This window comes from Saccostrea cucullata, unplaced genomic scaffold (assembly GCF_032062105.1).
Source record: "Saccostrea cucullata isolate Sc308-1 unplaced genomic scaffold, CSIRO_AGI_Scuc_v1 ctg1290, whole genome shotgun sequence".
Lineage (NCBI taxonomy): Eukaryota > Metazoa > Mollusca > Bivalvia > Ostreida > Ostreidae > Saccostrea > Saccostrea cuccullata.
The window spans coordinates 85,912-102,172 of NW_026921645.1; the positions used below are offsets into that span (position 1 = coordinate 85,912).

General features: G+C 32.9%; 1 protein-coding gene across 1 annotated transcript; it reads left to right on the plus strand.

Annotated features, from left to right (window-relative positions):
• Window positions 1-8,141: 8,141 nt before the first annotated feature.
• LOC134260485 (solute carrier family 15 member 2-like) lies at window positions 8,142-12,691 on the plus strand. The gene is made up of 11 exons (XM_062743032.1): window positions 8,142-8,150; window positions 8,259-8,334; window positions 8,877-9,018; window positions 9,442-9,519; window positions 9,601-9,700; window positions 9,941-10,031; window positions 10,211-10,288; window positions 10,837-10,919; window positions 11,242-11,325; window positions 12,034-12,168; window positions 12,443-12,691. The coding sequence occupies exons 1-11, from the start codon at window positions 8,142-8,144 to the stop codon at window positions 12,689-12,691; spliced, it is 1,125 nt and encodes a 374-aa protein (XP_062599016.1).
• Window positions 12,692-16,261: the final 3,570 nt, after the last annotated feature.

A 16,261-nucleotide genomic window follows, 5' to 3' on the forward strand; every position in this document is an offset into this window, starting at 1 on the left:
CACTGCAATGTTAGTGTTTCAGATCTACCCCGTGTAAGGTACACTAACTCTGTATGCATTGAAATAAGAAACGCTTGTCCCAAATTTATGTGCCAAAAACTTCATTTACTTGGATTATTGAAGACCAACACCTAATTCTGAATAGAAATTTAAAAAGAAAATCAAAACAGCTCATTATACATAGTGACAATTTGAATATTAAAGAAATATGAGTTGCATTTTTGAGAATTTTTTTTTTTTTTGCTATTAAAATGTGTCATTATGATAAATTTGTATTTATCTTAAACCTTTATGATCAATTAGACGTTTAAAAGTAAAGTATTAATCTTTTAAAAGAAAGAAACCTGCACAATCATATATTAAGTATTTTTTAGGAAAACAATATTTTACAGGATGACAATAATGCAATTTGCAAGATCAAGAGCTTGCAAATAACCATTCTATTACAGATTTGAACAACATAACCTTATAAATGTTTTTTTCTCTCTCGGTCCTTAAAATAATTAATGATAATTTTGCAAAAGAAAAATTTGACATCAAAGTAGTACCTCAAATTGCTTTAAATCATATTTTAATAAAACATCTTGATGTTGTCTATGCAAGAGAGAATTATATACACAATATCATAATTATTTGAATTAATTTTAACGAACATAGACTTGATGAACGGAATATCCCATAGCAAAATTTAGCATAAAACATAGGCCTGTCAATAATGTTGAAAAACGTTAGCTGAAATACCACCCAGTGATTGACAATATTGACTATACACGGTATTGCTGATTAATGACGAGGTTGTTGAAATTCATCTTATCGGTCAGTGGCTTACCTCGGTTTAAGAAATGACCGTACTTAAAGTATGCTCTTGAGTATTTAAGATTTATATGAGATGGAAACCCCATATGCAAAATATAGTGTAATATTTTTGAATTATTATTTAATTATTTGTAAAAGAACTACTACAAAACACACCTAGTGTAAATTTCTATAAATTAGGATGATCAGTTCTTTAAATTTTTGGAAAACTCGGGAAAAATAACTTTATTTCTAACACACACTTGAAGCAATACATTTTTGTTTTAACGCCTCGTAACATGTGTATGTAGAATACAAAATTTGCATTGTTTAACGGACTTTCAAGCTTAAATACTGTTCGTTATATTTTCTGCAAGTCCAAAATAGTTGAGCAGATGAAGTATTTCCTCTATTTTGTCCTTGACATTTAAATTTCTCACAAAATTGTACCAAGGAATGTTAATTGTCTGAGACATAAAATAAAGTAAATAAATGTGGATGTAATTCACAGTAGACATGTTCTTTTTTCATATAGGTATTTTTACCTCGGCTTTCTGCTTGACTAAGTCATCTGATGGGAATAGACTACAACAGCTCAGTTACTTTAAATTGGCAAACTTTACCCATCGGTAAAATTCATTTTTTGCTTTTGGAAAAAAATTGTTTATATTTAACTCTGTATTAAGCAATGTTTAAGTTACAAGAATTTTACTCCTGTTATTCCACCACTGGAATTTCCGGGGTCTGCATGTATTTTATTCTCTTTTACAAATCTGTATTGTTTAAAGATTTCCGAGTAATGCTGTTCGTTTTTTTTTCGCTTTTTCATGCACTCATCTTAATTAAGTAGAGTGATTTGAGATGTGTTGCCTAGTTAAAAAAACAGACTCATTATGTATTCCAATAAATAAATAAAATAAACAAAATGTTTTGAATTTCATGATCAATGATAAATTATAGATTGGAAAGCGTAGACTTCAGATAAAATTTTATCACCTATAATATATCACAAGCAAAATCATACGACAAAGTTAGGGAATTCTAAACCAACTTTTTACTTTTCTAGGAATCCGTATCATTATCCTTTTATTATGAATCATAACAAGACCATCATAATACATAACACGTTGCAAGATATTGTAAAATAATAGAACCAGATCTTTTTCACTCAAGAAGAAAATAAATGTGAATCTGGGAACTGGTGGAGTTTATGATAAGTAGGACATTTGGAGCAATAAAAATCGCACAACTTTTTTATTGAGGTAATTTTAAACCTATTTACCTTGTCGTTGGTCATTTGCAAAATTGTTTTGTTAAAAACATTCTGATTGTACACACAAGTACTCTGAAGTCGATATCAAAAAGATGCTTGAGTTTCTAATTGACAATATCTAGGTTTTTTTTGGAGACCAGGTCTTCCAACAATCTTGGAATTTCCATGGAAACCAATCGCTCCCCGTTATTAGCAGACCTTTTTTTGTATTCATATGAAGAGAGTTTGTGCAAGATCTTATGCGTGAAAAGAAAAAAAAAACACTTGCTGCTGCCTTCAACTTCAACTTTACCGTAGAAATATCGACGAATATTGTCAATTAACAATTGTAATTTCCATTCTTATGTCGATACGATAAATCCTGGTGAGTTTGAAATAAAAGATACCACATAGTCTGACACATCTGTTTCATACTTGGATATTTTACTTGAAAGGGACGTTAATGGTAATCAAACAATCGAGCTCTGTGATAAACGTGATGACTTTAACTTTTCTATAATCAAATTCCCTTACTTATGCAGCAATAAACCTTCATCACCTGCATACGGAGTTTATGTATCTCAGTTGATTCGATACGCAAGAGCATGCTCTACGTATGAACAATTTCTAAAACGACGTAAATTATTGAGACATAAGTTGATGAAACAAGAACATCAGCAGTCTCATTTAAAGTCATCATTTCGTAAGTTTTATGGTCGATACAATGACCTTGTCAGCAAATACGATTTATCATTGAGTCAAATGCCGACTGACGTTTTTCATACTAATTATTATTCTATTATTTATACACTGAATTGACGACGGATTTTTCCGTTATTTTCCGATCATGACAAGAGGACACGGCGGATGTGACCGGTCGGCAGGGGATCATCACTCCTCCATGGTACCTGATCCGACCTCTGATGTTTTGGAAGTCCGTGTTTGCTCTGTTCCTATTTTGTATTTTTAATGGACTTTTGAGCTTGAAAGCTGTTTGTAATCTCCATATATTTCACCATCATTAAGTCGAATGCTGACTGACGTTTTTCATACTAATCGTAAGGCCGTTATTGCACACTTTATTGTCGACGGATTAATCTGTTTGTCCTATCATGAAAAGGAACAGTTCTACTCCCGATATGTATTTTTCTTTGTATCTTCATATTTCATTCATCAGCGTTGATGTGAAAAAAGCATGAAGTAGAAATACTTTCGGAACTTCATGTGCTCAACGAGATTATTTTCAACATTACATTCGACGTGGTTCAAATGATAAATTTGTCCATATTGTTTTCAAAATGGATATAACCATTGGATATTCTTAGACATGGAATGTTACAAAATGGTATTTTAAAAAAAATTCATACGTAACGTCACAGACTGTCAAAATCAAATGTGCATGTAAAGCAGGTTAGGGACACATGGCATCAGTTCATCTATTGACTTAATAATGTGTGGTTTTTTAATGTACCTTTATAATCGTATCGTCTTTACTTTAGCTGCAGATGTCTTGCCCCTGACAACAAGAAATCTAACATTATGATGACTGTTATGTCGGACAGCGATGAAGATCTTCATGCTAATGAAGGTATACAACTTTTTCTTTCGCTCATACAGTCCAGATCACGCACCACTGAGTACAGATGTCAACACTACGGAAAGGCAAATTAATATATATTCCAATATTGTAACTACTTCAACTCAATCAGTTGGTGTATATATAATTTTAAATTAAAACTCAAACCTTAATCCATAACGTTTTGCTACATGCAGGTTCATTGGATCTATATAGTTACAATTGATATGGTTTTTTAAAATGTGTAATAATTATTATGTTATTGAAGATATACTTTCATTTTGGAGATACATGTATTTAAAGTCTGTATCTCTTTTCTAATCAACTGTTAAAAAATGAAGGACGCAATTATAGAATTTGGTTGTTTGAAAGGTCCTTGCATAAGAGTTGATAGGTTCCCTTTCCTTGGAGCCTAATTAGTCCCCTAATTATGGTATTTAAGGGATACCCTAATGCATTATTTTTAAAGTACTACGTATCTTGACACCTAACGCTGATATATCAGCCCTGATACTTGAAGCCCAATGCCCTGATATTTGTCTTATCTGTGAAGCCAAATACTTAAACAAGAAGGTCTAACGACGTAAGATGTACAAGGAGAGAGAAAGAGAGAGAGAAAACTCACACTTAATATGTGAACTGTTATTGGCTACTGTTCAAACGCTCGTCTAAAAAAACTCTTGTGTTGGCTTGCGTACATTTTGTGACGAGAAGGAGATATTGTGTTAATCATATATCATGACAGGTTCTCGAAAACCTCACAATATTATTGTTGGCAGCGGTGGGATTCTTAGAAGTAATTCTACGTGTTACACAGAACAAGACAACACAAGGTTCAAAATTCAAATGTAGACATCCATTATATTAAGGAGAGTAAAGCATAGAAAGATAGGCCTGTACCCCGACAGTTCAACTTTTTTTATTACATCTGGAATAGAGGTTGATAAAGAGTGTGTAAAACAAGTCTGCAGACTACAAGTTGAGTAATGCCAGACAGTCCTAAAATTCGGGAGATCGGGCAAAACTCTCAGAATCTTCCCGTTCAAAGCAACACAAGCCTTATGACAATCCTATTTATCTGGGTACTCCTTGCCTTGATAGTGTGTTCCCTGATTGTCTTCACGACTGGGACCTAAACAACAAAAAAGGTTGCGTAGAAATCTCAAGACAATAAAGTATTTTCTCTAGAATATGTAACAACTATGATATTGCTTGTTATTATATTCAGAGTAAAGATGAAAGTATGGAGGAACTGGTCTGCTAAATGACAGGAACGAGAGGGGATTTCCTTGATGCCTGATGATACACCCTGTACTGTGGCAATGCGCCAAATATTCATACAGATATCTGTTTGTAAGTTAACCGTTTTGGGCAATCTGGATCGACGCACCACCCCTTATTTGGGTAATCAGTCTCCCAAGGGGCCAGGACTGGGCGACAATTTTGGAATTCCCATAGTTGATATGACATATATGAAAAGTCCAATGACATCAGATGCTGGCCAACAACCAATAAATATCTAGAAAGAAAATTCTCTAAGGTCATTAATATTTTGAAAGTAAAACAGAATTGGACTCCTGGGGACTCGAGAAATCCTGCAGAGTACTGGGTATTGCTAAACACCTTGCAAGGACAAGCCAAGAGCTACGCATATGGGATACCCCATCCTGTACAAAAGGATTATGAACAAGCAAAGGAGGAAATGGAAAAAAAAGATTTGGACATTCTACAATGAAAGAAAGATATTGCGGATGCCAATTTAAGGAAACGACTACCCCTTGAGGAAAATAAGATAGCCTATAATAAAGAAAATAAAAGCTCAAAATAAGAAAAAAACAATATGGTAGTGAAAATGATTAAATGATTAAAACAATGCCAGATAAATTCGACTGGAAGGTATACATGTATTTTAGAAGATATGCATTACCTTGCAGCTTCTTTTTCAATAAAAATGGAACTCGTAAATTTACTAACCTGGTCATTATTCATCTGCAAAATTATTTTGTTAAAACGCATTCTGATTGCACGCACAAGTACTCTGAAGTTGACATCAAAAAAAGATGCCTGAGTTTCTGATTGCCAATATCTGATTTTGCATTCATATGAAGCAGAATTTGTGCAAAATCTTATGCGTGAAAAGAAGAAAACACTTGTTGTGGCCTTCGACTCGACTTTTAGATATATCGACGACGTATTGTCAATTAACAATGGTAATTTCAATTCCTACGTCGATACGATATATCATGGAGAGCTTGAGATAAAAGATACCACAGAGTTTGACACATCTGTTTCATACTTGGATATCTTACTTGAAAGGGACGTTATTGGTAATCTAACAAACAAGCTCTGTGATAAACGTGATGACTTTAACTTTTCCATCGTCAACTTCCCTCAATTATGCAGCAATATACCTTCATCACCTGTATACGGAGTTAATGTATCTCAGTTAATTCGATACGCAAGAGCATGCTCTACGTATGAACAATTTCTAAAACGAGGTAGATTATTGACAAACAAGTTGATAAAACAAGAACATCAGCAGTCTCGTTTAAAGTCATCATTTCGTAAGTTCTATGGTCGATACAATGACCTTGTCAGCAAATACAATTTATCATTTAGTCAAATGTTGACTGACGTTTTTCATACTAATTGTTATTCCATTATTATACATTGAATTGACGACGGATTTTCCCGTTCTTTCCCGATCATTACAAGGAGCACACGGCGGATGTGACCGATCAGTAGGGGATGGTCACTCCTCCGTGGCATCTGATCTCACCTCAGATGTTTTGGAGGTCCATGTTTGCTCTGCTCCTTTTATGTATTGTTTTATGGACATTTGATATTGAATACTGTTCGTTATCTCCATATCCTACCTGCCAAATCTAATATAGAGCTAGCAATTTTTAAAAAGTTTTTCATTTACTCAATGATATTTCATTTTGCTAAAATTGATTTTTACTTTATCATGTTTTTATTTATTGTTTATATATCTATCAATAGAATTTTGTAGCTAAAGGTCCTAATCCTGATGCCTGATCAAAGCCCTAATCAGAATTTCTAGCGGTTACCCTAAATGTGTAAGGTGCGTCGATGCCTTCGATGGTGCGGTAGATCTTAAAACTTTGAGCAGGTGCCCTAATTCTGGAGCCTTATGCTCTAATGTGCCCTGCGAGAGTCCTAATTAGCCTTTGTATTAGTACTATAGACGAAACATTCCGTGGTCAAATTTAAAATAAACAAAGGCCTCATAATTGGTATGATAAACGTCAGCCAAAATACTACTTAAAGCAATATGAGCTGCATTTTTGAAAATTTTATTTTGCTGTTAAAATGTATTAATATGATAAATTTGTATGTAACTCAAACCTTTATGACCAATGAGTCTAAAAGAAAGCATTAAATTGTTTCAGAAGAAAGAGTCTATGCATCGAATATACAGTATTATGTAAGAAATCTTTGTACAGGACGACAATAGTGCAATTTTGATTCAATCAAAGCTTATAAATACTTCTTACATCACAAATATGAACAATAGAAGTTTATAAACATTCTTTTTATCTGTCATAGTAATAGTTATTTACAATTTTGCATTAAAAGTTGCAGCTCATATTGCATTAATGATGGGTTACAGTTACGGAATGTTGATTTTCAACGAAAATGTTACGATCCCTCTAACATGAACTTAACTGCCTGCTTAACAATTGCCCGTTGATTCAGACATAGCTCGTGTGTATCCTATAAGATGGAATATGTCAAAACCATATGTAATTGATAGCGGAATATTGCTGCATAAATAAGGAAATTTGACGATGGAAAAGCTGAAGTCAACTCGTTGTAAAAAACAAATTAGCCGTTGATTGGTTCCTAATTATCATTTGTCCATTATTTATACACTGAATTGACGACGGATTTTTCTGTTATTTCCCGATCATGATAAAGAGCAGACCGGTCAGCAGGGGATGCTCACTCCTCCATGGCACCTGATCCCACCTCCGATGTTTCGGAGGTCAGTGTTTGCTCTGCTCCTATTTTGTATTGTTTTATGGAATTTGAGATTGAATACTGTTCGTTATCTCCGTATCCTACTTATAGTAAGTCAAACATCCACATATAAAACAAATGTGAAAGACACTTGTTTTTTTTATACAGGAGAATTAGTTCCTAAAGGAATTGAAACTGTTTGTTTTAAGATATGGTTCTTAATACTACATACACATTATGAATGAGGAACTCCATTATCCTTGTAATCAATTTCAGAGTACTTTTTGTACAAGCAGAATGGTTCTTCACAGAGTTATTTGTTGATGACAGATTGCAAGAAATAAAAATTGCCATAGAAGTACTGAGTCCCTATATGAATAAATAATTTATTTTGCTGCAGATTCCTCTTTGATAAAGGGAGATAAATTAGGAGGGGGACAGGGAGACGGGGAACTGAGTGGAAAAGCATGGGGACGTGTCAAGGTAGGATAGGATAAAAAGAATAGAGAATCTTTAGAGATTTTTAGAGTTTAAATGCAAAATGCAAAATAATAAACAAAATAATTTTCTGCACTTTTCATCGAAAAGCAAGAATATGTTATAAATAAAAAATCACTTTTAGAAAAAATAATCCCGTATGTTTTTTTGTAGAATACTTGTCCCAACAGCGTGTTCTTCATCTTGGCAAATGAATTTTGTGAGAGGTTTTCTTATTATGGCATGGGAGGTAAGATGGTACAAACAGTATTAAATCATGGCGTACGTTAATAAACATTTCCAATTCTAAATCAAAGTATGCAACTAAATGAGTGATTGCTGAAATATCACTTTGACACTGCCACGTCCCTGTAACATCTCAAAGAAAGTAGGACATTAATCAGCGGACCTGACAATACGAAAATATCGAGAGATTTAGGTTCTATCTTCTTTTATTCAGTTAAAAGCGAATTTTAAGTAATAGATTTACATACTGGGTTTCATTAATATTCGCTGAGCACCAATTTTCGTGGATTTCGTAGTTGAGCAAATCCACGAATTTGAATGTTCATTGAATTAAGGAATATGTTATTCATTTATACCATTATCCACGAAATAACGTATCCTAGAAAGCGGCTGTTTTACAAAGTCCAAGAAATTGATACCAACGAAAATTAATGAAACCACATTATTCAAGAACAGTTTTCCATAAGGTACAGAGTGTATGCTTTTACATTTGTCTTTAAATAGTTGTATCATTTAGATATGTATTGTTTTTGTCTGTTTATTTAGCTGTTTTGATCCTGTACCTGACTAACTGGCTGGGATTCAGTGAAGATGTGGGGACCTCCATCTTTCATTCTTTTATCACGATGTGTTACTTCAGTCCACTTTTTAGAGCCATCTTGGCCGACGGATACCTCGGAAGATACAAGTAATTATATACTGTAAACCAACTTGTTTTCGTTGACGAAAAATATTGGAAGCTTAAGCAGTTTTCTTTGACTATAGAATATTTCTTACCATTTATGTAAACATTTCTCCGGATTTTTTTTTCTTTTATCCGATCACGACAAAGAACACAGCAGGTTTGGCCAGTCAAAAGGAAATGCCCTTTCCTTTATGGCACCTGGACCCTTCTCTGTTTTCTTAAGTCCTTAATTGATGTCTTTAACCATGCTTTGTATTGTACGGAGAATGCTGACTCTAATTTGTTGTAAACTGCATATTTCAACAGACTCACTGATTAATCTCAATGAATGAAAGATGTTACATGAGATATCTAAGAACGTATCCATAAAGATGTTGATGAAATGCAGCTGATTTGATTTCAATGACAATGACTTCATAATTTCAGAACTATACTGATTCTCTCCCTTGTTTACGCCACTGGTAACCTAATCATGGCCTTCACTGCACTACCACCTCCTGAATGGTATGTGTTGTCCACTGAATTGAATTGTACAGCTTATAATGTGACAAAACAGTTGTAACATTTTACCTGTGCTTCTACCAGGTATGGTCCTGCTATTGGCTTGATTCTCATTGGTCTTGGTACAGGTGGTATTAAGCCAAACGTGTCATCATTCGGAGCTGATCAGTTTAAGGCAGACCAGGTAATTGTGTTATCAGAAACATATAGCAAAGGATTTCAATGTTCAGATGACCCAAGATGCTTAACATCTGCTATAGAAATACTGAACAAGAAATACTGTACGGATATATTAAACTGCGTAGAGAAATGTTTCTTATTTTAAAAAAGAAATGAAGTTTAATTTCTTCTCATCTAAAAATACTCGACACTTTTGTAATCCGATTGGTACATGTATATTAATGTGCTTTAAAAATTATTTTAGGAAAAAGAGAGATACACTTTTTTCTCTGCTTTCTACTTTTCAATAAACCTGGGAAGTATGCTGTCCATTGTTTTGACTCCAATATTGAGAGGTTATTTAATGTTTTTCAAATACATGATCGTCTGAATTTTTAAGTTATTTATATTGAATGTTGAATGAGATAAACATGATGTGCTGCTCAGTATAAATTTCAAATTCCATTATTTAAAGTGTTGACTTTTATATACTAGTATATATCTTCTTGATCACTTCTGTTTTTCTCTGTCACAGCTGATGTTAAGTGTTATGGCAATGAATGTTATCCCTTAGCCTTTGGGATTCCAGCAGTTTTAATGATTTTATCCACTAGTGAGTACTGAACAATCTGTCCCTGGAATCACCTTTACCCATAAGACTGTCCTTATCATAGAATAAATTACTGTTATCATTTATAAAAATGTTAAAGCAATATGAGCTGCATGTTGGACATCGGAAAAAAATTGCATTATTTTGTAATTAACTATTTCAATGACAGAAAAATAGAACATTTATAAACTTCTAGATTTGTTGTTAATATTTGCAATGGAAGAACTTTTTATAAGCTTTGATTGAAGCAAAATTGAATTATTGTCGTCCTGTACAATAATGATTTCTTATAAAATACTGTATATTCGGTTGTACAGAAATATTTCTTCTGAAACATTTTTAAACTTCATTTTGGTCTTATTGATCTTACAGGTTTAGATTACATACAGACAAATCATAATAACACATTTTATCAGCAAAATAAAATTCTCAAAAATGCAGCTCATATTGCTTTAAACCGTTGTCAGATTACGTGATCTGATGTGAAATAATTATGTTTACCATCAATAAGGTAAATATTTAGTTTTTAAATTACCTATATTTTTCTTTAGTCATCTTTGTTGCTGGAAGCAGTCTGTACAAGAGAGTGCCACCTTCAGGAAATCTGATGAAAAGAGTGTTTAAATGCATATTGGTAAGTTAAACTTGGTAGTTTATAAGACACTATGTAAAATGTAAATCTTAAAAATTAAAAGGAAAAGAATTTAAGCACGTTGTGCTTAGAGAGATTGACTTTATCATCTAAGTAGACACTGATTTCTCTTAATTTTTTTCCATTATGATATAAATGAATTGCTTGAATTTCAACATTGTATCCACATTATATACATTTTTGTTACCACGGAGGGTTGTTTTCTCTCAAATCAATATATTTTTGATCTAATACAGCATTAATTTTTAATTAAGTTTATAGTAATGTGTTTTAACATTCACTTTAAAATGACATCTGATTTCAGTATGCATTATGGGGGAAGATAAGGAATTGTGGGGGCCCTAATAAAAAGGAACACTGGCTGTACTATGCAGACAGCAATTTTGAGGTATTTATCTTCATCTTTTATTTATTTAATCAGCAGTTCAAAAAAACTAGTTTTATTTACATGTATAGGACATTTTTATAATTTTTGGGAATTTATTACTAAGTCTTCTCATTTTGAAATATGTTACCGTGTAAGAAAATAGTTTGTTTTCAGAAAGCTAATCATTAACTACTTCTTGCACAAAACACTTACAGAATTGACTAATTTGAAACCGCATTAGAGGAGACGAAATTAATACCAAATATAATCGAATTTAACAGCATCCATTACAAACTTGAAAAAAAATCATATATTGAGTTTGTTTTTCCAAAACTTCGAACGAAACTGTTTCCTTCGGCCTATTGACCTCAGGCAAACTAGGTCTGACATTTTCATGTTACCTTTGAATCCATTAAATAAATGTATATAAATACATGGTTCGGTGCTAATTATTAGTGGAAAAAGAAGTTTGTGTTTTATTTTCAGCCCGAGTTCATGAGAGAGGTACACAAATTTTTTTTGGCTTTTTCTTCATATACAAAATTATAAAATAAAAAAGCATGCACCAAATTTAAATATAGACAAAAACATCTATCTACATTTTACAGGACAATGTTTCTGATTTATAAATCATTAAAAATTATTGTGGAGCTTACGATCTACATAATTTGCTGGTTGTGCTATAAATGTTCTTTATCTTTAAGATTTGATCATTTGTGTTTTTTGTAGCCCAAGTTTATCAGAGAAGTACAAATATTACTGAAGGTGCTATTCATGTTTATTCCTGCTCCATTTTTCTGGGCTCTTTCTAGTCAACAGGGATCTCGCTGGACGCTTCAAGCTGAAAAACTCAATGGAGATTTGGTATGAGATATTCCTACTCTTCATCTTATGTAGAGTTAAGAATTTAAAATATAATAATTTTATATGGTTTCAGAATTTCGTAATTATAGTTTTGCATTAGCTTGTAGGCCAGATGTGATAGAAGACAATATTTGTGTCATTCTTATTGTATATTTTTCTTGTCCTCTATATTTGTCTTGTCCTATATGACGCTAATATTTATGCCATTCTTATTCTATATTTGTCTTGTCCTCAATTATGTCTTGTCCTATATGACGCTAATATTCTCTTTCAGGGCGTCTTTGGGACCCTCAAACCTGATCAAATGTCAGCACTTAATCCACTCCTGATTTTAATTCTAATTCCAGTGTTCGAAAAAATAATATATCCATATTGTGAAAAGTTTCACTTTCTTACAAGGTACGAGTATCTACTAGTATTTGATTGTAAGTTGTTTTACATCCCGCTCAGGAATTTTCCACTCATAATAGGGGCATCACCAAATTCAGACCTTTTCTTGGCTATCAGGACAATTGAGCATTGAGGGATTTTTATTGTGGAAACGTCCGTTGCAATAAGGGCCTTGGTTTTTAAGGTCTCAGCAGAAAGACCTGCAACTTTTACTAAAAAATACCGACAACTTGGGGAAGGAACAGTTACTACCTGGTTTTTTTTTTTCGTCGACTTAGGTCAATCTGGGCCGGGATTAGAACCAACAATATTCCGATAACGGAGCGAATATTGTGCCGACTTCATCTAATTGAAACATGGTTATTATTTTATTAATTATGCAATAAAATATATAGAGATAACGAACTGTATTCAATCTCAAAATTCCATCAAATAATACAAATCGAGAGCAGAGCAAACACGGACCTCTAAAAGATCAGAGGTGGGATCAGGTACCGAGGGAGGAGTTAATTAGCATCCCTGCCGACCGTTCGCATCCACCGTGGGCTCCTTGTCACGATTGGGGAAAAACATAGACAAAGCTGTGTGTAAATAATGAAATAACAATTAGCATGACAAAGGTCAGTCAACATTTGACACATGATAGGCTGTATTTGCTAACAAGGTCATTGTATGACCAAAAAAACTTGCGAAATGATGATTTCAAACAAGACTGTTGATATACGTGTTTTATCAATTTGTTTGTCCATAGTTTGCCTTGTATTAGAAATTGCAAGGGAAGTTGACTATTGAAAAGTTGAAGTCATCACGTTTATCATAAAGCTCGGTTGTAAGTTTACCTATAACATTTTTTTTCTAGTAAAATATGGACACATGTGTTAGGCTCTGTGGTATGTTTTTATTTTATACACACGGGGATATACCATTGTTACAACGCACTTTGAAAAATTACGCACTTTGAAAATTTTTTACAAAGTGCGTTAAATTTTGGACCAAATCAACGCACTGTGAAAAAATAAAATTTCAAAGTGCGTTAATATCGACCATATTAACACACTTTGAAAAAATGTATGGCTTGGTCAATATTCTTGCAAATCTTAGATATGTTAAATAATTGAACCTGTTTGATAACTCTTCGGTGATGAGGTCACTTCAGGATGTGAAAGTAAGCGATTTTGATTTTTCTTTGCTTTGAAAATTCTTTTTCTCTTAAATGCTTTACTGTAATTTTTTTTTTACAGTTTGCATGCATTTTATGTAAACTAGAATTTATTGCTAGTTTTCAACGTCATACCAGTTATGTGACTATATATATACATTTGGGTGTAACATAGGCATCTGAGTACTGGAAGGGGGGTCTTAGGCACACGAATGTTTTGCAAAGATATACATAATAAAGGCATTGAAAATCGGGCTTATGACCTGGGGGGGGGGCTGGTCCACTTTCAATTTGCTACCGATTGCTATGTACAATTTATAAGAAAAAAAGTTGAACTGAGAGACCTTCTTAAGCTGCTCGTCTTCTCCTTGTTCTCATTGAGGTTAAATGACTATATATGAATTAAAAACATTTTCGAAAGATGTAATTATTACAAATTGATTCTCTTAATTACTAAAATCTAGGTCTAGAATTTTTTGTTTTATAGATATTTTTTTCAAAGTGCATAAAATGTCCCCGTGGTAAAAATGTTTAAGCACACTCTTAACGCACTTTGAAAAAAGTTTTCAAAGTGCGTTGAGTGTGTCCCAAACCTAACGCTCTTTGAAATTTTTTTCAAAGTGCGTTGATTTTGTCCCAATTTTAACGCACTTTGAAAAAAATTTTCAAAGTGCGTTGCCACATATACCATGTAGACATATGATTGGAAGTAACTGTTGTTCATAGATAATTTACGCCGTTGATATATATGTACATGTCGAGTTGAAAGCCACAGCAAGTTTTTTCTTCTTTTTATGTAGAAGTTTTTTAATAAAATCTGCTTCATATCAATACAAAATAGGTCTGTTAACAACTGGGCGCAATGGTACCCAAGAGAATTCCAACAGATTGTAAGAAGACTTGATATCCAAAAACTACAAAGATATTGTCAATCAGAAACTCAAGCATGTTTGTAATATCAACTTCAGAGTACTTGTGTGTACAATCAAAATGTCTAACCAATCATTTTGCAAATGACCAATAACAAGGTAAGAAAATTCACGAGTTTCAATTTTTCTGAAAAAGCAGCTGTCCACGATGTCAAAAAGCCTGGACTTTAATTCACCGTGGGAATAGTTGAATAAAATGATGAAAACCCGTATGATTTTATCATTTTAATTTTGTTAGAATTTAGTGATTTCAAATTTTCTAAAAGTTTCTTGGAAGTTTCAATTATCCACATCTGATTTACACCACTTCTCAAATAAGCTGTTGTACAGTACTTACAAAAAAAACTTTACATGGCCTGGATACCGAGTATCTGAAACATAATCCTCAATCGTGTTCATGTTCTTCCTCACCCTATAACTATAGTCCCGCTGGAAACGTTATTACAGGTGACGTTAATTAATAATGAGGACCTTAGATCACTTATTTTAAAAGGTCCTAAATATAGGGAACCCCAATCTTTCAAGTGGCGTCGGAATTTCATAAACATTATGGATTTCATTGAAGATTACGCCAGACGATGGGCCAGATATGAAACAAAAGACATTGACTCTTTGTCAGAATCGATTCAATTTATCAGATCCATGGTAAAATCGAGTATTAAAAGACTGAGGGGCAATATGAACATCTATCCTTCTGTGTTCAATAATCCAGAGGTGAAAAAAGAACAAGATAAATTACAGTACATACTGGTCCCTGCTTACAAAGCAGGTAACAACATTGTCTTTGTTTATGTAAAGCTCATTATATAAATTGTAATTTAGAAGAACTTGGATTTAATTCTACAAGTGGTAAAGCAACTTATACTCATAGTTCTCTTTCTTAGGAGGAAATTCTTCAAAATCAAATGCCAGTTTTGAATATTTTTAATATCCCAAAGAACCAAAATCATTTTGAACTATATGTATTTTTTGATTCCGAAACATCAAACATAGCGGGTTCCAGTAAATGTTCAAACAAGCCTCTTTCTTTACTCCCTACTAATATATTAATAGTACTGAAGGAGAAACTTCAAGAGTACTGTTCAGCAATATATTCAGGAAGTGGTGTAAATCAGATGTGGATACTTAAAAATTCCAAGGAACTTTTGGACAATTTGAAATCACAGATTTTACCAAAATCAACAGGTTAAAAACTTACGACTTTATACACAACCATTCCCCACAATAAATTAAAGTCCAGTCATTTCAATATAATTGACAGCTGTTTTTTTTTTTAATTAAAAAATGGAACTCGAAAATTTACTTACCTTGTCATTGGTCATTTGCAAAATTATTTTGTTAAAAAACAATCTGATTGTACACCAATTCTTTTGGAATTAGACAAACCAAATTTTAAGCAATTTTATTGCATCCCCATGCGCCGCTACGGCGACATTTGCAGCAAACTCAATTCTAACAACATTTTGAAAGTAACGACACCAGTCATTTGTCTCATAATACTTAGATTTTTTTTCTGATTTCACTGATATAAATTTTATTTTGATGTTTTATATATTACCATTAAAGAAATGCAATTGGAATATACACATGCGTAAATTAATCCATATTCCGACCT